The sequence below is a fragment of the Diorhabda sublineata genome, chromosome 7 (genome assembly GCF_026230105.1).
Source record: "Diorhabda sublineata isolate icDioSubl1.1 chromosome 7, icDioSubl1.1, whole genome shotgun sequence".
NCBI classification, from domain to species: Eukaryota; Metazoa; Arthropoda; class Insecta; order Coleoptera; family Chrysomelidae; genus Diorhabda; species Diorhabda sublineata.
In genome coordinates, this window is record NC_079480.1 from 1,156,267 (window position 1) to 1,181,044 (window position 24,778).

Genomic DNA, 24,778 nt, shown 5'->3' on the forward strand with positions numbered 1-24,778 from the left:
TTTTCTTGAATCAATTAAATTAGAAAACTTCTTTTTTGAGTCTCGTTTTTTCAAAAAATGATTTTCAGGCTCAAATTTTGTCTACTGAACATTTTGAGTCGATTTTAGTCAAGATCTTATTAATAGTTTATTAAAAAATGATTTTTCTTGAATCAATTAAATTAGAAAACTTCTTTTTTGAGTCTCGTTTTTTCAAAAAATGATTTTCAGGCTCAAATTTGATTTACAGAACTTTTTGAGTCGATTTTAGTCAAGATCTTATTGATAGTTTGTTAAAAAATGATTTTTCTTGAATCAATTCAATTGGAAAACTTCTTTTTTGAGTCTCGTTTTTTCAAAAAATGATTTTCAGGCTCAAATTTGGTCCACAGAACTTTCTGAGTCGATTTCAGTCAAGATCTGATCAATAGTTTATTAAAAAATGATTTTTCTTGAATCAATTTAATTGGAAAACTTTTTTGTTGACTCTCGTTTTTTCAAAAAATGATTTTCAGGCACAAATTTTGTCTAATGAACATTTTGAGTCGATTTTAGTCAAGATCTTATTGATAGTTTGTTAAAAAATGATTTTTCTTGAATCAATTTAATTAGAAAACTTCTTTTCTGAGTCTCGTTTTTTCAAAAAATGATTTTCAGGCTCAAATTTGGTCCACAGAACTTTTTGAGTCGATTTCAGTCAAGATCTGATCAATAGTTTATTAAAAAATGATTTTTCTTGAATCAATTTAATTGGAAAACTTTTTTGTTGACTCTCGTTTTTTCAAAAAATGATTTTCAGGCACAAATTTTGTCTAATGAACATTTTGAGTCGATTTTAGTCAAGATCTTATTGATAGTTTGTTAAAAATGATTTTTCTTGAATCAATTAAATTAGAAAACTTCTTTTTTGAGTCTCGTTTTTTCAAAAAATGATTTTCAGGCTCAAATTTGATTTACAGAACTTTTTGAGTCGATTTTAGTCAAGATCTTATTGATAGTTTGTTAAAAAATGATTTTTCTTGAATCAATTCAATTGGAAAACTTCTTTTTTGAGTCTCGTTTTTTCAAAAAATGATTTTCAGGCTCAAATTTGGTCCACAGAACTTTTTGAGTCGATTTCAGTCAAGATCTGATCAATAGTTTATTAAAAAATGATTTTTCTTGAATCAATTTAATTGGAAAACTTTTTTGTTGACTCTCGTTTTTTCAAAAAATGATTTTCAGGCACAAATTTTGTCTAATGAACATTTTGAGTCGATTTTAGTCAAGATCTTATTGATAGTTTGTTAAAAATGATTTTTCTTGAATCAATTAAATTAGAAAACTTCTTTTTTGAGTCTCGTTTTCTCAAAAAATGATTTTTAGGCTCAAATTTGGTCTACGGAACTTTTTGAGTCGATTTTAGTCAAGATCTTATTGATAGTTTGTTAAAAAATGATTTTTCTTGAATCAATTTAATTGGAAAACTTTTTTGTTGACTCTCGTTTTTTCAAAAAATGATCAAAAAATGATTTTCAGGCTCAAATTTGGTCCACAGAACTTTTTGAGTCGATTTCAGTCAAGATCTGATCAATAGTTTATTAAAAAATGATTTTTCTTGAATCAATTTAATTGGAAAACTTTTTTGTTGACTCTCGTTTTTTCAAAAAATGATTTTCAGGCACAAATTTTGTCTAATGAACATTTTGAGTCGATTTTAGTCAAGATCTTATTGATAGTTTGTTAAAAAATGATTTTTCTTGAATCAATTTAATTAGAAAACTTCTTTTCTGAGTCTCGTTTTTTCAAAAAATGATTTTCAGGCACAAATTTTGTCTAATGAACATTTTGAGTCGATTTTAGTCAAGATCTTATTGATAGTTTGTTAAAAATGATTTTTCTTGAATCAATTTAATTAGAAAACTTCTTTTTTGAGTCTCGTTTTTTCAAAAAATGATTTTTAGGCTCAAATTTGGTCTACGGAACTTTTTGAGTCGATTTTAGTCAAGATCTTATTGATAGTTTGTTAAAAAATGATTTTTCTTGAATCAATTTAATTAGAAAACTTCTTTTCTGAGTCTCGTTTTTTCAAAAAATGATTTTCAGGCTCAAATTTGGTCCACAGAACTTTTTGAGTCGATTTCAGTCAAGATCTGATCAATAGTTTATTAAAAAATGATTTTTCTTGAATCAATTTAATTGGAAAACTTTTTTGTTGACTCTCGTTTTTTCAAAAAATGATTTTCAGGCACAAATTTTGTCTAATGAACATTTTGAGTCGATTTTAGTCAAGATCTTATTGATAGTTTGTTAAAAATGATTTTTCTTGAATCAATTTAATTAGAAAACTTCTTTTTTGAGTCTCGTTTTTTCAAAAAATGATTTTTAGGCTCAAATTTGGTCTACGGAACTTTTTGAGTCGATTTTAGTCAAGATCTTATTGATAGTTTGTTAAAAAATGATTTTTCTTGAATCAATTCAATTGGAAAACTTCTTTTTTGAGTCTCGTTTTTTCAAAAAATGACTTTCAGACTCAAAAAATACGACAGACAATACTAAACAATGTCATAAATTGGAGCTACTCCCGTCAGCAACTAATTTATATATAGAAAATGATGATTCTGAATGCCATTAATCATCTAATCAGTTATCTAAGTTATTTATCATTAGATTTGTTATGTAGTTTATCTAATGATCTTTTCTAATTGTTAATAATATAAGCTGTACACTTAGATAAAGCCATCTAGCGACAGTAATACAATTTAAATTACTACAGGTTGACCAACGTGAAAAACTATAAGTTTGAAAAAAAATTCACGCCGTTTACACATTTCTTAAGATATCTCGAAACAGATAAAAGATAACGATATACGGTTCTCACTAATTTAATGATAATTCAAATAACTTTTAATAAACTTTAAAAAATTTATGCTTCTCTTTAAATTGGTCAAGAAAAACGACAATATCTAAAATATATATATATAAAAAAACGCCCTCTAATATTCACATTGCTAATTAAATTATTTGGAATTTATATATTTTGTATTGCTGAACAAATTCGCTCTCAAATAAAATCAAGTTTATAAAAATCGAGTTAAAATGTCCGGACTTACGGATATTTTTGTTCCCCACTCTCCCCCATCTTTTATGACAAGAAAAATGCTCAGAATTTGTTGCAACTTCTTTTCAAATATCCTACAGTAATGAAACTAAAATTTTTCTAAAATCTTTTCCATGTTTTGGCACTGGGGATGTTCTGTGTTTACAGTTAACCCCAATCCTTTCAAAAGTTACGCAATTTTGAACTGTACTATTTCTACGCAGTCCCTCAAGTACAATTTTCGCTGTAGAAGTCAATTTTTTATTTAATAATTGAGTGATTTTTCGGTCACACTTAATATTGTTTTCATTTCAGAAAATGGGGATGCTTGTGAAGAAATTAGAGACAATTTGGACGATATCGAATGTTTTGTACATGAAAAGGTGTTTATGACGAAATAAATTCGGAGCTATTGCTATTAATTAACAAACAAAACAAGAAACTAATCAGATCAGAAATTTTGTATAATAAAAACTAGAAAAATAATAAAATTACCCAATTTTCCCCTACTATTACCACAATTTATCATTAAAAAACCGATTTTATCATTGTTTACTTGGGAAATGGATTATATTTTCAATTAAAGTCGAGTTTTATTGATAATTGATTAATTTTATTTTTTTGATTGTATAATATTGACTATACCTCGTATCATTTTTCGCAACTCGCATTATTAATGAACGTAGAACAATATTTCCCTAAGGAGGGAAAGCGTCGTGGAAATAAACCAACTAAATTTACTATATTAACCTCAAAAATATGGCACCTACATATGGTCGTCTGGACCTTGTTGATTGTTACGTCCTTCTGCGTCTGATCCACGAGGATTCCGTCCGTGCGACCGTTTCCTCGATCCAGTGCGCTTTTTCCTTACGCCGAAACTTTGAACTCCACACTGCATTTTCTGGTAACGCTCATTCTCCAGCAAACTGTCGGGGACCGCGTATATCACAGTTTTCGCGAATTTTCACGAATACCACGACTCCAAATAAACTTTTTCATGAATTTTTTCGATCATGTTGTAGTGTTTGTGATCGGTTTGTGGGAGTGTTGCAAGTTTGTGATTCTTTAAGTGGTTGTTGGTGATTGTTTTATAACTTTTTTTCGAAATAACAACTATGAGCGTAGGCAAGGAATTAGTCGTTTTACTGTTACTGGGTAAGTTGTTGATTTGTAGAAGACGTCCACATAAATTAGACCTGAACTAACCATTCAAATAATGTTTTTTTACTGTTGTTTTCATTGTATATCAAAAACAATTACTTAATATCGAGATATCAAGAGTATTCATCAAATTACAGTACCATGAACTTGATATCAAATATTCCTGTAGAAAATATTAACGAAATTTAAGATACGATAATAAACTATCGAAAAAATTCACCACTAGCTCTAAAATGTGCGCTAAAATTTTGATATTTCCATTTCGAAATTTCCAAATTATTATATATAGTTATAACTACTTCGATTTTAATTTTGAGATCTTATTGATAGTTTGTTAAAACATGATTTTTCTTGAATCAATTCAATTGGAAAACTTCTTTGTTGAGTTTCGTTTTTTCAAAAAATGATTTTCGGGCATAAATTTGGTCTACTAAACTTTTTGAGTCGATTTTAGTCAAGATCTTATTAATAGTTTATTAAAAAATGATTTTTCTTGAATCAATTTATTAGAAAACTTCTTTTTTGAGTCTCGTTTTTTCAAAAAATGATTTTTAGGTTCAAATTTGGTCTACGGAACTTTTTGAGTCGATTTTAGTCAAGATCTTATTGATAGTTTGTTAAAAAATGACTTTTCTTGAATCAATTTATTAGAAAACTTCTTTTTTGAGTCTCGTTTTTTCAAAAAATGATTTTTAGGTTCAAATTTGGTCTACGGAACTTTTTGAGTCGATTTTAGTCAAGATCTTATTGATAGTTTGTTAAAAAATGACTTTTCTTGAATCAATTCAATTGGAAAACTTCATTTTTGAGTATCGTTTTTTCAAAAAAAGATTTTTAGGCTCAAATTTGGTTTACAGAACTTTTTGGGTCGATTTTAGTCAAGATCTTATTGATAGTTTCTTCAAAAATGACTTTTCTTGAATCAATTTATTAGAAAACTTCTTTTTTGAGTCTCGTTTTTTCAAAAAAAGATTTTTAGGCTCAAATTTGGTTTACAGAACTTTTTGAGTCGATTTTAGTCAAGATCTTATTGATAGTTTGTTAAAAAATGACTTTTCTTGAATCAATTCAATTGGAAAACTTCATTTTTGAGTATCGTTTTTTCAAAAAAAGATTTTTAGGCTCAAATTTGGTTTACAGAACTTTTTGGGTCGATTTTAGTCAAGATCTTATTGATAGTTTCTTCAAAAATGACTTTTCTTGAATCAATTTATTAGAAAACTTCTTTTTTGAGTCTCGTTTTTTCAAAAAATGATTTTTAGGTTCAAATTTGGTCTACGGAACTTTTTGAGTCGATTTTAGTCAAGATCTTATTGATAGTTTGTTAAAAAATGACTTTTCTTGAATCAATTTATTAGAAAACTTCTTTTTTGAGTCTCGTTTTTTCAAAAAATGATTTTTAGGTTCAAATTTGGTCTACGGAACTTTTTGAGTCGATTTTAGTCAAGATCTTATTGATAGTTTGTTAAAAAATGACTTTTCTTGAATCAATTCAATTGGAAAACTTCATTTTTGAGTATCGTTTTTTCAAAAAAAGATTTTTAGGCTCAAATTTGGTTTACAGAACTTTTTGGGTCGATTTTAGTCAAGATCTTATTGATAGTTTCTTCAAAAATGACTTTTCTTGAATCAATTTATTAGAAAACTTCTTTTTTGAGTCTCGTTTTTTCAAAAAATGGCTTTTAGGTTCAAATTTGGTCTACTGAACTTTTTGGGTCGATTTTAGTCAAGATCTTATTAATAGTTTATTAAAAAATGATTTTTCTTTAATCAATTTATTAGAAAACTTCTTTTTTGAGTCTCGTTTTTTCAAAAAATGATTTTTATGTTCAAATTTGGTGTACTGAACTTTTTGAGTCGATTTTAGTCAAGATCTTATTGATAGTTTCTTAAAAAATGACTTTTCTTGAATCAATTCAATTGGAAAACTTCATTTTTGAGTATCGTTTTTTCAAAAAAAGATTTTTAGGCTCAAATTTGGTTTACAGAACTTTTTGGGTCGATTTTAGTCAAGATCTTATTGATAGTTTCTTCAAAAATGACTTTTCTTGAATCAATTTATTAGAAAACTTCTTTTTTGAGTCTCGTTTTTTCAAAAAATGGCTTTTAGGTTCAAATTTGGTCTACTGAACTTTTTGGGTCGATTTTAGTCAAGATCTTATTAATAGTTTATTAAAAAATGATTTTTCTTTAATCAATTTATTAGAAAACTTCTTTTTTGAGTCTCGTTTTTTCAAAAAATGATTTTTATGTTCAAATTTGGTGTACTGAACTTTTTGAGTCGATTTTAGTCAAGATCTTATTGATAGTTTCTTAAAAAATGACTTTTCTTGAATCAATTCAATTGGAAAACTTCTTTGTTGAATCTCGTTTTTTCAAAAAATGATTTTGGACTTCCATTTACAAAAACTGATTCTGAAAACATTTTTTCGTCGAAAAAAAATTTCTTCTCAATCCATTACAGTCATAAAAGGCTTTTGTGGACATATTACGCTTTTCCCAAATCAATTTCGCCATAAAAATCCCTCTATCAAATCTAGTTTTCGCAAAAATTTCTTTTTTTTTTCCTTTTTTCATTGTATATTAAAAATAATCACTCAATATCGAGATATCAAGAGTATTCATCAAATTACAGTACCATGAAGTTGATATCAAATATTCCTGCAGAAAATATTAACGAAATTTAAGATACGATAATAAACTAACTCTGCGCTCTAAAATTTCGATATTTCTATTTCCAAATTTCCAAATTATTATATATAGTTACAACTATTTTGATTTTAATTTTAAATTAATTGAAATCTGATAATTTATTTCTTTTTATTCTGATACATCGCCTTGGGAATGACGTATAATCAATTTGTAAGGTAACTGGGGTGTGTAAACGTTGGAAATTCCGAATAGTCCCTAAGGGCAGCCTATTTACCGTGACAGATAAACAAATTCAAATTGCTGTGGAACGTAATTCGACAGATCGGACTTCATTGCTCTTATCAGAAGTAATTTGATTTCGACGACATTAAACCGAAACCGTCGAAAATATACAAAGTCTGTTTATTAAGGAAAATAGTACGACAATAAGGACAAATAATTTTGTGGGGGTTTTTTGTCACGGGAAAAACCATTTTCAGGCAAAGTTTGCACAAGATTTCATGAAATATTTTGTGTAACCAAGCTGAAGATTGAGCAAAACAAGAAATGACTTTAAAATCCTTACAAAAGATTTCCAAGCTAATTTTTGAAAAATCATGTTATTATAAAAGAATAAATCATGTGGTTTAAAAAAAATGAAGGTTTCATCTCACCGTTACCATGTCGGAAAAACAAAAATTTCATACCAGGAAAAAGGAAATTCCAGTCGTTTAATCTAAACTCCAAAAAAAAAGTTGTGTGTGACAGCTTAAAAAAAGGCAATTTTTGGGAATTAATAGAAAAAAAACTAGTGAATCTATCGTTACAAAATTTTGTCGATATATTTATTCATGTCTTGAGAATACACAGTAAAATTTTCGAAATAAAATATTGAATATTTTTGAATTGACAAGCTATATCCGCCGGCGCCAAAAAATATGCTTTCTCCGATGATAAATCATAACAAAAAAAAATTCTCGTTAAACTAAAGCATATACGATGACCCTCGGGCGAACAAAAAAATCAAAAATTCACAAAATGGCGGCATGTTGAGAAAAAAATTAAATTTTACCCAAAATTTTGGTCGTTTTTGGCCTGCAAAAATTCGATTTTTGATCAGATCAAAAAACTGGAAGGTCATCATATGAAGAATTATATAGAGAAGATGCAAAAAAAATTTGATATCGATTTAAAATTTTAGTATGTTATTTTTTAAGGTATAACCTGTCGATTTTTTGAAAATTTTTTTAATTTTTTAAATAACTTTGTATCAAAATAAAATAATTTGACATCATAATTTCCAATTCAAAACCTCTGATTAAAAATTCATACATTAATGTGAAGAATCATGAGTTTAGCTACTTAAATTCAAGGTTTAATGTATCAATTTATGGTACACGATCCTAATAGGGACCCACATCATAGATGATTGATTCCAGGTACCCCTTGGACGCTCGAGTTCCATTAAAGTATCAAATACTTAAAGATAATCATAACTTTTCATAGAATATCATTTTTTTAGTATTTATGAGCGGTCTGTAAACATATAGATCTTTTAATATTCTTGCTTTCGTTCGAGTATTGAGCGATGACAAGTTTGGGTGCTTTACAGCGGTTTTAATCAAACAAAAATAACAATTTTCTGGCTCCGTCCATATCATTGATGTACCGAAAGGAAAATGGGGATGAATCGGGAGGTTTGGTGGCCTCTCTTTCACGCCAGTTCATTTTTGAAAATTTAGATCAAGACATTTCGAAAAACAAATAGTTTGGTGATGAACCAAATGTTTGAAAATTGACCTGGTGGTTTTTCTAGTTATTCGACAATAAAAGTTATGTGACAGAAAACAATAGAATGATTAAGACAAATTATAGTTCAAAAAATTACAAAACACAGTAAAAAGATGTATTGATGTCACTATGAAAAATTAATTTCGCTTTTTTTAACCAATATATAAATATATGATGATTGTTTTATATTTTTTTCAAAAAATATTAAGCCAATTGATTCAATTTCCAATTCTAATTTCAACTCATATTTTTTGTTTTGATAGTATTATCCATTCAAAATGTAATCCAACAAATTCCTGTATTGTTTATCGACAATAAATAACATTGTAAATCAATTTCCTATGTACATTGTGTATATATGGTATACAGGATGTCACAGTTTAAAGATATAAGGTCATCGTTGATTATGTTAAATAGTATCATCATTTCGATTGCTACGATGTGAATCGAACTCAATCGACGTCAACTGACATCAAAAGACATTAATCAACATGAAATGACAATCAATCTCAATCGACTTCAATGGATTGTATTGTTTATCGACAAGATCTGACAAAAGTAGACGCCAGTTCACCTAAAAATACAAGAATTGATGTGATTCAAACTTAATCGACGTCAACTGACATCAGAAGACGTCAATCAATATGAAATGACAATCAATCTCAATGGATTGTATTGTTTATCGATAAGATCTGACAAAAGTAGATGCCAGTTCACCTAAAAATACAAGAATTGATGTGAATCGAACTCAATCGACTTCAACTGACATCAAATGACATTAATCGACATGAAATGACAATCAATCTCAATGGATTGTATTGTTTATCGACAAGATCTGACAAAAGTAGACGCCAGTTCACCTAAAAATACAAGAATTGATGTAATTCAAACTTAATCGACTTCAACTGACATCAAAAGACATTAATCAACATGAAATGACAATCAATCTCAATGGATTGTATGGTTTATCGACAAGATCTGACAAAAATAGACGCCAGTTCACCTAAAAATACAAGAATTGATGTGAATCGAACTCAATCGACTTCAACTGACATCAAAAGACATTAACCAACATGAAGTAACAATCAACTTCAATGGATTGTATTGTTTATCGACAAGATCTGACAAAAGTAGACGCCAGTTCACCTAAAAATACATGAATCGATGTGATTCAAACTTAATCGACGTCAACTGACATCAAAAGACATTAATCAACATGAAATGACAATCAATCTCAATCGACTTCAATGGATTGTATTGTTTATCGACAAGATCTGACAAAAGTAGACACCAGTTCACCAGAAAATACAAGAATTGATGTGAATCGAACTCAATCGACTTCAACTGACATCAAATGACATTAATCGACATGAAATGACAATCAATCTCAATGGATTGTATTGTTTATCGACAAGATCTGACAAAAGTAGACGCCAGTTCACCTAAAAATACAAGAATTGATGTAATTCAAACTTAATCGACTTCAACTGACATCAAAAGACATTAATCAACATGAAATGACAATCAATCTCAATGGATTGTATTGTTTATCGACAAGATCTGACAAAAGTAGACGCCAGTTCACCTAAAAATACAAGAATTGATGTAATTCAAACTTAATCGACGTCAACTGACATCAAAAGACATTAATCAACATGAAATGACAATCAATCTCAATCGACTTCAATGGTTTGTATTGTTTATCGACAAGATCTGACAAAAGTAGACACCAGTTCACCAGAAAATACAAGAATTGATGTGAATCGAACTCAATCGACTTCAACTGACATCAAATGACATTAATCGACATGAAATGACAATCAATCTCAATGGATTGTATTGTTTATCGACAAGATCTGACAAAAGTAGACGCCAATTCACCTAAAAATACATGAATCGATGTGATTCAAACTCAATCGACGTCAACTGACATCAGAAGACATCAATCAACATGAAGTGACAATCAATCTCAATTGACTTCAATGGATTGTATGGTTTATCGACAAGATCTGACAAAAGTAGACGCCAATTCACCTAAAAATACATGAATCGATGTGATTCAAACTTAATCGACGTCAACTGACATCAAAAGACATTAATCAACATGAAATGACAATCAATCTCAATCGACTTCAATGGATTGTATTGTTTATCGACAAGATCTGACAAAAGTAGACGCCAATTCACCTAAAAATACATGAATCGAAGTGTTTCAAACTTAATCGACGTCAACTGACATCAAAAGACATTAATCAACATGAAATGACAATCAATCTCAATCGACTTCAATGGATTGTATGGTTTACCGACAAGATCTGACAAAAGTAGACGCCAATTCACCTAAAAATACATGAATCGATGTGATTCAAACTCAATCGACGTCAACTGACATCAGAAGACATCAATCAACATGAAGTGACAATCAATCTCAATTGACTTCAATGGATTGTATTGTTTATCGACAAGATCTGACAAAAATAGACGCCAATTCACCTAAAAATACATGAATCGATGTGATTCAAACTTAATCGACGTCAACTGACATCAAAAGACATTAATCAACATGAAATGACAATCAATCTCAATCGACTTCAATGGATTGTATTGTTTATCGACAAGATCTGACAAAAGTAGACGCCAATTCACCTAAAAATACATGAATCGAAGTGTTTCAAACTTAATCGACGTCAACTGACATCAAAAGACATTAATCAACATGAAATGACAATCAGTCTCGATCGACTTCAATGGATTGTATGGTTTACCGACAAGATCTGACAAAAGTAGACGCCAATTCACCTAAAAATACATGAATCGATGTGATTCAAACTCAATCGACGTCAACTGACATCAGAAGACATCAATCAACATGAAGTGACAATCAATCTCAATTGACTTCAATGGATTGTATTGTTTATCGACAAGATCTGACAAAAGTAGACGCCAGTTCACCTAAAAATACATGAATCGATGTGATTCAAACTTAATCTTCGTCAACAGACATCAGAAGACGTCAAGTGTTCATGAACAAGATCTGATAAGAGTTTGTTGTGCTAATATTAATCAGGTTCAGTCCAATGATGAAGAATAACACAGTATCAGATACAGTTTTTTAATAACAAAGCAACAAAAGATTTTGTTCCAAGAAATATGCAATAACGTCCTCTTCTGATGAAAATCTCTACTGTAAGTGAAATTTTTCCACTCATATTCATAATTGTTGACATCTTCATGTAAGTCTTTAAAGTTTTTCTATCGATATTTTCTTTGCTTCATTAATTTTCTGATAAACAATCGCGTCTTTCCACCGTATAGATCAATCCATCTTTTTAGTAGCGCGCTCGACGCGATCCAATTTACGTACAACAAACTTCTCTTTCAGAATAATGAACTTGAAGGAAGGTGGAAACCCTTCAACGGCTTTTTCAATCATGTCGACGATGACTGCCCATAAGGGATACGCGCGTATGTAGTCGACGAACGCCAACACACTTCAGCCCGATCTTTTTTTTTGCAGTGAGGGTAAAAGCTGTAAAAATTTTAAATTGGAAAGGTCTCCCGCCGTTCGGAAAATAAAACGGCCCAAAAAATATCGGCTAAAAGGACGGATAGGGCTTACGGATATAAACAAACACGGTTCGGTGTTGTGAGTGAAAAAAATCCAGACACAAACGATTTTTTGGGTATTTTTGAGCGTTTTTTTCGTTTGGAAGCTGGGCTCTCTCGAAAAATAATTAAATCAAATCTATAAACGTATCAAACGAATGCGGAAAATGATTTGAAATCGATCAAATCGATTAGAAAGTGATTGCAATCACAAGATTTGAGGAATCGAGGCAAATTAGAGAAGCGTACACAGAAAAACGCATTTTTTGGAAGTAGTTTTAGAAAAATTTCTACTTTAACTCTTCTTTGATAGCCCTATAGCAGCGACTTTGTATTATGGTGAGGTAAAAGGGTGAATAATAATGAACAAGATAGAACTTACACAATTTATTGAATATTGAGATAAAGATACGCTTCGACTCGTGAAGGGGATATTTCAGGTAAACGAAAAGGTAGTCCGAGTGTACGTAATACAACTCGTGACGGATTCATCAAGATTTTAGTACCTAATCCACTTCGTAATGAAGTAAATTCCAAAAATTAAAACCTAGAATGTCTAACTCCTTTGAATTGCTTTTTAAATCAACCAGGTACTAATCAATATTCAATAGAGAAATGAATTTACGAAATTTTCGAAGAAACTAATATATAATAATAATGCCCAATTGCAGTTCTACCCTCAGTATTGCCGCCACTTTTTGTCATATTAAAATAATAAATTCGTTGCTTCTTTCTTCATTATTTAAGCAGATAACGTTGTGTGGATGTTCAAGACAACGGGGAGGTCAAATTAGGTCAGGTTCATTTCATAATTACTGCAATTTATAACTTAATTCGTGCGGTTTTCCTGAAGCTTTGACCTTTTTCCATCTTTCTGCTAATTTGTGGATCCCATCCCAAAAGAACTGCGTCGGCTTCACAGCCAAGAATGAATCAAACCAATTTTTGGTATCTTGCTCTGATGTGAACCGTATTCCAGTGAGGGCGTTTTGCATCGATCGGAATCAATGGTAATCAGTAGGGGCAAGGTCTGGGCTATAAGACGGGTGATGTAAAACATCCACTGTTTTCCAAATAGTTTTTAAACGGAATAGCATCGTGGGGCCGAGCGTTGTCATGATTATTGCCTCGTGACTGGGCGTTTTTCGGCTACTGCTCTCTTCAAACGGATTAATTGTGTTCCGTAGCGTTCTCCATTGATGGTTCCATCGGGATATAGCAGCTGAGAATGCAGTACACCCTTCCGATCCCACCATTACCTTCGCGCCATGGATATTCGGCTTTGCCGTTGAATTAGTTGGTTGGACGGATTTCAAATATGATTTTTTGCACTTGGCGTTGTCGTAATGGATCCATTTTGCATCACCAGTAATAATCCTTGCGTTACAGTAGCATTTCGGACATGCAAAACCGCCTTTCGACGTCTCTCGACTTGAGTTAATATGGAACCTAATTTCCTTGCTTTTGAATATATCCAGCTGCTTTTAAACGTTTTAAAATGACTGCTTGAGGGACATCGAAAGATTCTGCGAGCTGTTCTTGTGTTTAATAACAATCTTCATATCGAATAATGCTTCCAGTACTTCATTTTCAAACTTTTTTGGTTGTCCACGACGTTCATCGTCTTCCAAGCCAAAATCACCATTTTTAAATCGTGGAAACCACTTTTGGCACGTTGGCTCATGTAGAGCATGTTCACCATAAACTTACACCAAAATACGATGAAAGAAAAGAAATGTAAGGACACTTCAACCCCTTCAAGTCTGGTGTACTTCCATTTCTGTACCTGAATATTTATAATTCTAGATTTATTACAAGTATTTCGATTCGAATGTTGTCTTTTTCCACATTTTTCTTTACTCATTTCAATATCTTCTTCGGTGATATTATATTCTGTTTCATCTAGTACCGAATCCTCTACTAAAAACCATTTAAAAAACACAACAGCTTTCATATACCTTGTCACGCTGCATTACAGCCTTAGCATCTTCAAAAATAAACTCTATCCTGTAATTCTCGTAGTTTTGAGATCATCAGTGGCTCTCACGACTCAATGAACGTAGAAAACCTCTTGGCGATTCTTCTAACTGATTTTCAAGTAATTTCCTCAATCTACTTCCTAAGATTCTTCCATAAACTCCGGCGTTATCACCAACGTCTCCGTAATTGTTATTTTCTGTCATGTTCTCTACTTCCAGAATGTTTCTTATCCTTCAAGGTATTTCATCGCTTTTGATTTGCCTCGCTATGATTGTTTGTATGGATTTGGGGTCTGGTATACACCATGACCTAGAGGATCCATCGTGTCCACTTTTCGTGTTACTATACTGAAGAAAATAGTGTTTACAGTCTATGTAGGATGGTTTTGATTGCCAGAGATCTTTGTCTTCTATTTCAAGCGCTACCAGGCGTAGTACTCTGGAGTTTCTTAGTATTCAAGAGAATGTGTCTCCCCATAAAACTCCTGTTAGTTTTCGTAGATTCTGGTTATAGTTTCCCAGTAGAGTCTTTGCCCGTCTCAGCACCTGTAGATTGGTTTCGTCCTATTTCCAATGTTTTCTGAAAGGTTCAGTGCTTTATCTGCACCAGCTTTATCATGCTTATCAGCTATTTCATTTCCCTTCATTCCAGTTTGTTCCGGAATCTATTGTAGGTGTTATGTTTTCTCTTCCACGTTTTCCAGTATTAAGTGGAAAGGTGGGAGATTTAGAACCACTTCTAGTGCAGCAAAATTTCATTACCCCAACTGCACATAAGCTAGTCTTTCACAATTTTCATTCCATAGTTATTATTTTTGTTTTCTTGCAATCTTGGTCATCAATTTGTTCAATTTCAGGTTCCGATCGCGTGACGAATATTAAGTTCAAGGTCATCGTTGATTTCAACTCATCTGGTATCAATTTTCAATGTTGTATTGATTAAATGTAGCTGGAAAACTGAAAATTAAAACTATTTGATTTGTTTGCGAACCATTTGCTACTGTCTATTATCATTTTCTCTATTTAAAGGCCTCGATGCAGATGCATACATTTCCATTTGTATAAATGTATCACCTCTATAGCTCTAAATCTAGCTTAAGCTTCGGATTAAATAATGTGCTTTGCATGGATTTCCGTAATAAGGTAGGCAAATAATGCAGAAATTACGTTGAAACGTTCAACGGGGAATATACACAAATAAAAATCGAAATTTTGACTGATATTTTTGGATAAAATAATGGTAATAGTGAAAAATCGAAACCAATTAGTGATTTATTATCTAATTAAGTGATGAAACTTGATTTTAATTATTTAAATAAGCGAAAAATAGCCAAAATACTATTCGAAACCCAGCGGCAGCTCATATCCAATGGTTAATAATCCGTAACTTTTACAGGGACAACCTGTACAATCTGAAGATACCAAAAATGAATTTTTCAATCGTTTTTTAAGAAAACGTTACTCTTTGTTAAACTCGATTAAATTTACGGTTTAGGAGATATTTGGATTTTTAGATCGTTCGCCATAAAGAAACATTCTGAACAAAATTATCATAAATTGTAATTTTTCATCGAAAATACTTATAGGAGGTATTAGAACACAATTAAACATTTCTAATTGAGTTTCATAATGTCGAACATCGTGTTACTTACAGGGAAACATTGAAAAGTGGAAAAAATTAGTCAAAGTGGACTTTTACACACGTAACATGGGTGAAAAATCATTTTGGAGAAGTATCCGGTGACCATTAGAGTTATTATTAAAAAACTATGGACTTTCTAAACTATTATCAACCATTCCCATCTACACATTAACACAAAATCGATGTTGAATTGTACCAAGAGGATTTTCATCTGTCCATAAATGTGAATTATGGAAATTAATCGTGGAAAATCATCAATAAACATTTACTTTTCCAATAAATATATTTAATTTATATAAAAACCAACAAGCGTGATTAGTCTTGTACCTGTAAAAGTTACGAACCATTAAACACGAGCCGCCTCTGGCTTTCAGACGGTAGTGTTAAATTATTTATTCCGTCAAACATATTTACATCAAGACCCTGTATATTTGAGGCTGATAATAAGTACTGCTTTAGACGGTTTCGTTCTAGTTTTGAAAAAAAGTCCAAATTTGAATACTCCATTTCAGCGATTGTTTTTTGTAACTACGCATTTGATTTCCGCGCCAAAAAAAAAGGAAAAAACAGTTTTACCAACTGTTATTTTTCATATTAAATATATCCTTTGGTGGAAACGATAATTTTCATATGATGACTCGTTCTAGTATAAATCCCCTTTCGGTATTTTTGAAAAAAGACTTAAAGGAAAAATGCAAGGAAAAGATAGACTTTAACATGATGAATTACATACCGTTCTATTGAATGTTGTGTTGTCCGTTTAAAGGGTGATGGATTTTCACGTTATTTTTTTCTTTTTAGTGAAAAATCATTTGATGAATCACTCGTATTATTATTTCTCAACTTTAACCTTAACTAGCAAACTTTCGATAAAAATTATCCCTCGTGCATTCCAAAAAAACCGACGTCATGACCTAGCCTGACAGATGGAACGGTCGGTGGTATTTTTCAAGTAACTATCGCCATCTCTAGGTTATGCCAGGTACTTCCGAATATGTTAGGTTAGGTTAGAAGTAAAAAAAGAACCTTCTGGTATTGAACGACAACGAAAAATGAACGTTAAGAACGACGGAATCATTAAACGATATAATTACCTTTCATAATATCCAAACAAATGAAAATACGTGTGGAATAATCCAAAGATGTGAGGTTAGGTAAGTTTACAGAAGAAGATACCCCACCAAGTAATATAAAGATGCCACGTGACGAAAAATGACTGAATGAGAACAAGATTTAAACATGTTCTATCAAGTATCGTTGCTTCCCGTTGCATTTTACTTGAATAGCTAATCTAAATGTCTGAAATCTGAAAAAAATTATCATAAATTGTAATTTATTCATTGAAGGTATGTTTGTGAGTTTGTGTGAATGTGTGTGTCACCAAGATAGAATCGTAATCTGTTAAATACGTCTTAAATCAATAAATTATGATTTTATCACCAAATCAATCGCTTATAACATACATAATTGATGCGAGAGACAAAAAAAAGCGGAAAATCGAACTAATATTGTTGGTGTACTTATACTTATACTTATACTAATACTAATACTGTTTTTGTACGAATCCAGGTTAAAATAAAAGAAATAGATGGTGATAATGAACGGAATATAAGCTAGAAACAAAGCAGTAAACCAAAAAAAGTGTAGAGGAGGTTAAGGAATTTGATTGGTGGAAAACAGAGGCTTTTACGAAAGAAAAAAGGCGAAAATAAACCATGTAGATGTCGGAAAAAACTGAATACAGTCAATAATAGATGAAATAGATGAATATATAGAAGATAAAAGATATAAATTGTATAAAACACCATTGGAATACAAACTAATACCAAATTCATAGTATTCCACCGATTTGGAGCGCGATCATTTTTGTTTTAGGCTCAAAATTGCTTAATAAACGTACCTTATTCGACAGATTTACATTCGTGCGACTTTTTTTGGTTCCACGCAAGGAAATAAGCGTGAAATAATATTTTATTTTTGATTCCTTCCTAATAAATTTTGGTAATTACTTAGATTGGGTTACACCCTTCCGATTTCGTTCAAATTTTAGTATGTTATAGAGGAAATTATGCTGAAAAATTTTATATATACATATAGGGCGCGGAAATCATCCCTTCACTTAGTTTTTCAACTTTTAAGTTCCAGAAAAATCATTTATACATCATAGTTTAGCTTAGCGCTTCTTCATTACCTAATTATAACATCAAAGATCATAAAATTTGCAGAAAATTTAGTATAGTTTGTTTAAATAGGATTATCGTTACTAAATCTATCAATATTTGTTTTTTTATTCGTTTTTGACAATGAAAAAGACAAAATTCCATGAATTTTTGTGTATTCCTGTTTATTAATTGATATTCTAACAATATTCTTAGTTAAAATTAATGATTAGGTTATGTTATTTTAGGTTAGGTTAGGTTAGGTTATGTTAGGTTAGGTTAGGTTAGGTTAGGTTAGCTAAACTACGATGTATAAATTATTTTTCTTTCTCTGGAAACTTCAAAGTTGAAAAACTATGTAAAGGGACGATTTTGGCTCCCTACGAAAAATTTTATGTATATATAGGGCGCGAAAATCATCCCTTCACTTAGTTTTTCAACTTTGAAGTTTCCAGAAAAAGAAAAATCGTTTTTTTATTCGTTTTTGACCATGAAAAAGACAAAATTCCATGAATTTTTGTGTATTCCTGTTTATTAATTGATATTCTAACAAAATTCTTAGTTAAAATTAATGATTAGGTTATGTTAGATTATGTTAGGTTAGGTTAGGTTATGTTAGGTTAGGTTAGGTTAGGTTAGGTTAGCTAAACTACGATGTATAAATTATTTTTCTTTCTCTGGAAACTTCAAAGTTGAAAAACTATGTAAAGGGACGATTTTGGCTCCCTACGAAAAATTTTATGTATATATAGGGCGCGAAAATCATCCCTTCACTTAGTTTTTCAACTTTGAAGTTTCCAGAAAAAGAAAAATCGTTTTTTTATTCGTTTTTGACCATGAAAAAGACAAAATTCCATGAATTTTTGTGTATTCCTGTTTATTAATTGATATTCTAACAAAATTCTTAGTTAAAATTAATGATTAGGTTATGTTAGATTATGTTAGGTTAGGTTAGGTTATGTTAGGTTAGGTTAGGTTAGGTTAGGTTAGCTAAACTACGATGTATAAATTATTTTTCTTTCTCTGGAAACTTCAAAGTTGAAAAACTATGTAAAGGGACGATTTTAGCTCCCTACGAAAAATTTTATGTATATATATAGGGCGCGGAAATCATCCCTTCACTTAGTTTTTCAACTTTTAAGTTCCAGAAAAATAATTTATACATCATAGTTTAGTTTAGCACTTCTTCATTACCTAATTATGACATCAAGTGTCATAAAATTTAGTATAGTGTGTTTAAATACGATTATCGTTACTAAATCTATCAATATTTGTTTTTTTTTATTCGTTTTTGACCATGAAAAAGACAAAATTCCATGAATTTTTGTGTATTACTGTTTATTAATTGATATTCTAACAATATTCTTAGTTAAAATTAATGATTAGGTTATGTTATGTTAGGTTAGGTTAGGTTAGGTTATGTTAGGTTAGGTTAGGTTATGTTAGGTTAGGTTAGGTTAGATTGGGTTAGGTTAGCTAAACTACGATGTATAAATTATTTTTCTTTCTCTGGAAACTTCAAAGTTGAAAAACTATGTAAAGGGATGATTTTGGCTCCCTACGAAAAATTTTATGTATATATAGGGCGCGGAAATCATCCCTTCACTTAGTTTTTCAACTTTTAAGTTCCAGAAAAATCATTTATACATCATAGTTTAGCTTAGCGCTTCTTCATTACCTAATTATAACATCAAAGATCATAAAATTTGCAGAAAATTTAGTCTAGTTTGTTTAAATACGATTATCGTTACTAAATCTATCAATATTTGTTTTTTTTTATTCGTTTTTGACCATGAAAAAGATAAAATTCCATGAATTTTTATGTATTGCTGTTTATTAATTGATATTCTAACAATATTCTTAGTTAAAATTAATGATTAGGTTATGTTAGATTATGTTAGGTTATGTTAGGTTATGTTAGGTTAGGTTAGGTTAGGTTAGGTTAGGTTAGGTTATGTTAGGTTATGTTAGGTTAGGTTAGCTAAACTATGACGTAAAGTTTGCAGGTGTGCAACCTAATCTAGATAATTTCCTGAATTTTTATCGTAGTTGGGTATAATTTTTATCGAAAACATTGTTTCCATTTCCTATGGAATGTTGCGAATCATTAAATTCGTTTACTATCGCTGAAATAATCTTTGCTTTGGTTGTTTTCGTGAACCAATATAATAACATAAGGTAATGAACCGGTTGTTGTTGTACAAACTACGTTACCGAATTTTTTTGTATTTCCATCTGACATGATTAGAATCGAAAAACAGAAAATGGCGTGCCATAACATCGTAAAACTTACTTAATAAACATACACTCGCCCGTTCCGATAAATCAACTTGAAATTTCACGTTTTTTGATTATTTTTCTGTTGAAAAATCGCCGCGATTCTAATAGATTATTTTCTTAGAGATTCTCCATGATTATGGAATATATTATATCTGGAATGGAGATAAATTTTCTTTCTCCAGTTAAAAAAAGGAAATATATTTGTATAATGGACTTACTTTATATTAAGATTATTACGAAATTTTGGATATTTTTTCAGCATTAACATGCAAACACTATTAGACTGATAAATGGTAAAATCAATAAACTGATTGAGTGTTTACCAATTTTAATAATTGTTTTATAAAATAAAACGCTAAAATTTTGACTTGGGACTTACAAAGGTGACTCTAGTACGAAGAGGAAATCGAAACAATAAGTACCAGGCGCTCATGGGAAATTGATGGGAAAAAGGGAAGAATCATCTTCGAATAAAGAAGAGAAAGATCCTTAGGAAGATATTAGGACCTGTCAAGACCAATGGAGGATACCTAAGAAGGTTATTGGACCACGATGATGAGACTGGTTTAAAAATGGTTTGGACATATACGAAGAAGGTTATGCAGTAGAAGGCAGCCATAGAACGTCCAAGACGTCGATCTAAAGCAGTGATTACACGCGAAGGATGTTCGAAAGGACATGCAATGGATGTGAGTCCAAATTATATGGAATAAAATACTAATAATACACGATGAATCGATAAAAATGTCGTATTTTTAAAGATATTGTAGAAAAACAGCCTTAGGGCCATTTTTTAGGTTTTTTTGGCATAATTTTCACTAAATTGGATGATTTAAAACTGATATTTGATTCACTAGCTGACCCGGTGAACTTTGTTCCGCCTTAAAGGCAATAAATAAGCCGATTTTCGAATTTATTAAGTTAATTTTTTTATTATGTTCGTTTCTAGCTCCTCTCCAACTCGATCGAATTAAATGGTCAAAAGCTCAAAAGAAAGAAGGTGTTTCAGCGAGTGTTCTTAAACCAAAACGAAATCTGTAGCTATATTAGAATCTGAGATATAGATCTTTGAATTTAGACAAATTGCCAAAAACCTACAAAAATCCATAACTCCACATTTAATATCCGCACCTAGCTCCTCTCCAACTCAACCGATTTAAGTGTTCAAAAACTCAAAAGAAAGAAGGTTTTTCAGCGAGTGATCTTGAACCAAAACGAACTCTATAGCTATATTAGAACCTGAGATATAGATCTTTGAATGTAGAAAAATTGCCAAAAACCCACATAAATCTCCAACTCCGCATTGAATGTCCGCGCCTAGCTCCTCTCCAACTCAACCGATTTGAGTGATCAAAAACATAAAAGAAAGAAGATTTTTCAACAAATATTCTTAAACTAAAACGAACTCTGTAGCTATATTTGAACCTGAGATATAGATCTTTGAATGTAGAAAAATTGCCAAAAACCTACAAAAATCCATAACTCCGCATTGAATGTCCGCGCCTAGCTCACCTCCAACTCAACCGATTTGAGTGATCAAAAACAAAAAAGAAAGAAGATTTTTCAACAAATATTCTTAAACTAAAACGAACTCTGTAGCTATATTTGAACCTGAGATATAGATCTTTGAATGTAGAAAAATTGCCAAAAACCTACAAAAATCCATAACTCCGCATTGAATGTCCGCGCCTAGCTCCTCTCCAACTCAACCGATTTGAGTGATCAAAAACATAAAAGAAAGAAGATTTTTCAACAAATATTCTTAAACTAAAACGAACTCTGTATCTATATTTGAACCTGAGATATAGATCTTTGAATGTAGAAAAATTGCCAAAAACCTACAAAAATCCATAACTCCGCATTGAATGTCCGCGCCTAGCTCACCTCCAACTCAACCGATTTGAGTGATCAAAAACAAAAAAGAAAGAAGATTTTTCAACAAATATTCTTAAACTAAAACGAACTCTGTAGCTATATTAGAACCTGAGATATATATCTTTGAATGTAGAAAAATTGCCAAAAACCTACAAAAATCCATAACTCCGCATTGAATGTCCGCGCCTAGCTCACCTCCAACTCAACCGATTTAAATGGTCAAAAACACAAAAGAAAGAAGATTTTTCAACAAATATTCTTAAACTAAAACGAACTCTGTAGCTATATTTGAACCTGAGATATAGATCTTTGAATGTAGAAAAATTGCCAAAAACCCACATAAATCTCCAACTCCACATTGAATGTCCGCGCCTAGCTCCTCTCCAACTCAACCGATTTGAGTGATCAAAAACACAAAAGAAAGAAGATTTTTCAACAAATATTCTTAAACTAAAACGAACTCTGTAGCTATATCAGAACCTGAGATATAGATCTTTGAATGTAGAAAAATTGCCAAAAACCTACAAAAATCCATAACTCCACATTGAATGTCCGCGCCTAGCTCCTCTCCAACTCAACCGATTTGAGTGATCAAAAACTCAAAAGAAAGAAGATATTTCAACGAGTGTTCTCAAACCAAAACGAAGTCTCTATCTTAAATAGAACCTGAGATATTGAGGATAGAACGTGTGTATGTGAAAAACTCCAATAAGTAATGTACAGGTGGAAATCGCATTTGAGTATAACTTGGTGAAAATTAGATGAAATCCGATGGTTGATGGCTGATCTGTGCATCGATACCTTTCATTGAAAAAAAAAAAAATGAAGCAAGTCGGTTGGGTAGAACGCCTGAACGGACTCGGAATGGAAATCATTAATTTTTTTAATATATAACTTAAATTTCTCACTTATTCACTTAGTATTTTTCCACTCTAACACGTTTTTCATAATTCAACGATTTGAATAATTCATATATAAATGAAAAAAAAAATTGTTTCCAATAATCTAATTACGGTAAGTTGTCCGTTATTAGACATAAAAGACAAACCCACACACTATTGTAAGTAATACCAACCCAAAATTAGGAACTAATTAATAAAATCGTGATACTCCTAGATGATTATACAACGAACTTTTTCAAATATTTATATTTCCATTGAGGAAAACTCGCGTGGAAAACCCACATAATACGTGATAAAAAAAACATCTTTATAAGTAACGTTTGCCAATTCAAAATACAAAATAATTATACATAATTTATATAAAGTGTAATTTCCTTACTTTAATTGTCAAGATTTTATAATTTTTCCACCATTATCTTTTCTTCTTCTAATTATATTTCATACAAACGTTTATTTCCATATGTTTTTTCCTTTTTTCTGTCTCCATATCTTTCCTCATGTATCTATCTTTTTATCCGGAAGTATTTATTAATTTCTGTCTTTATCCCGATGTTTTATCGTATTTGTGATTTTTCTATCTTCTTTGTCGTCTACTTATCTTCACGTCTTTCAATTTTTCTCATTCCGTATCTTTAGATCTTACTGTTTTTGTAATTCCGTATATTTATCCTTTCATGTCTCTCTATTTTTATCTTAATGCCGATTCACACATCTTCATCTGTTCATATTTTCTATTTTCTTTCTATTTTTCTGTCCTCGCGTCTCTATCTTTCTGTTTCTTTTGCCTCTCTGTATTTTTGCCATTTTGGTTTCTATCTCTTCCCGTTTTCGTTTTTCTGTTCTTTTTGTCTTCTTTGTCGTTTTCTCACATTTATCCATTTTTGTCTTTCTATTTCTCTGTTTCTTTCGCCTCTCCGTATTTTTGCCATTTATCTTATAAGCCTTCTAACTTTATTCTTATGTCTTACTTCATTTCCAATTATATATCTTTCTATCTTTCTGTCCTCGTGTTTTCAAATCTCTATCTTTCGGTTTCTATCTCTTCCTGTCCTCGTTTTCTATCTGTTTTTGTCTTCTTTGTCGTTTTCTCACATTTATCGCATTTTTGTCTTTCTATTTCTCTGTTTCTTTCGCCTCTCCGTATTTTTACCATTTATCTTATTAGCCTTCTATCTTTATTCTTATGTCTTACTTCATTTCCAATTATATATCTTTCTGTCCTCGTGTTTTTAAATCTCTATCTTTTGGTTTCTATCTCTTCCTGTCCTCGTTTTCTATCTGTTTTTGTCTTCTTTATCGTTTTCTCACATTTATCGCATTTTTGTCTTTCTATTTCTCTGTTTCTTTCGCCTCTCCGTATTTTTACCATTTATCTTATTAGCCTTCTATCTTTTTTCTTATGTCTTACTTCATTTCCAATTATATATCTTTCTATCTTTCTGTCCTCGTGTTTTCAAATCTCTATCTTTTGATTTCTATCTCTTCCTGTCCTCGTTTTCTATCTGTTTTTGTCTTCTTTATCGTTTTCTCACATTTATCGCATTTTTGTCTTTCTATTTCTCTGTTTCTTTCGCCTCTCCGTATTTTTACCATTTATCTTATTAGCCTTCTATCTTTTTTCTTATGTCTTACTTCATTTCCAATTATATATCTTTCTATCTTTCTGTCCTCGTGTTTTCAAATCTCTATCT

The 24,778-nt window shown here is 30.9% G+C and overlaps 1 protein-coding gene across 1 annotated transcript in view; it reads left to right on the forward strand.

The window, feature by feature from the left end:
• The first annotated feature begins 3,980 nt into the window (after nt 1-3,980).
• Nucleotides 3,981-24,778, forward strand: part of LOC130446443 (contactin-5) — a 303,482-nt gene continuing 282,684 nt past the window's right edge. The window contains exon 1 of the mRNA XM_056782712.1: nt 3,981-4,216. Within this exon, the coding sequence (XP_056638690.1) occupies nt 4,177-4,216 (40 nt within the window). The 5' untranslated portion in view covers nt 3,981-4,176. The remainder of the gene's footprint in view (nt 4,217-24,778) is intronic.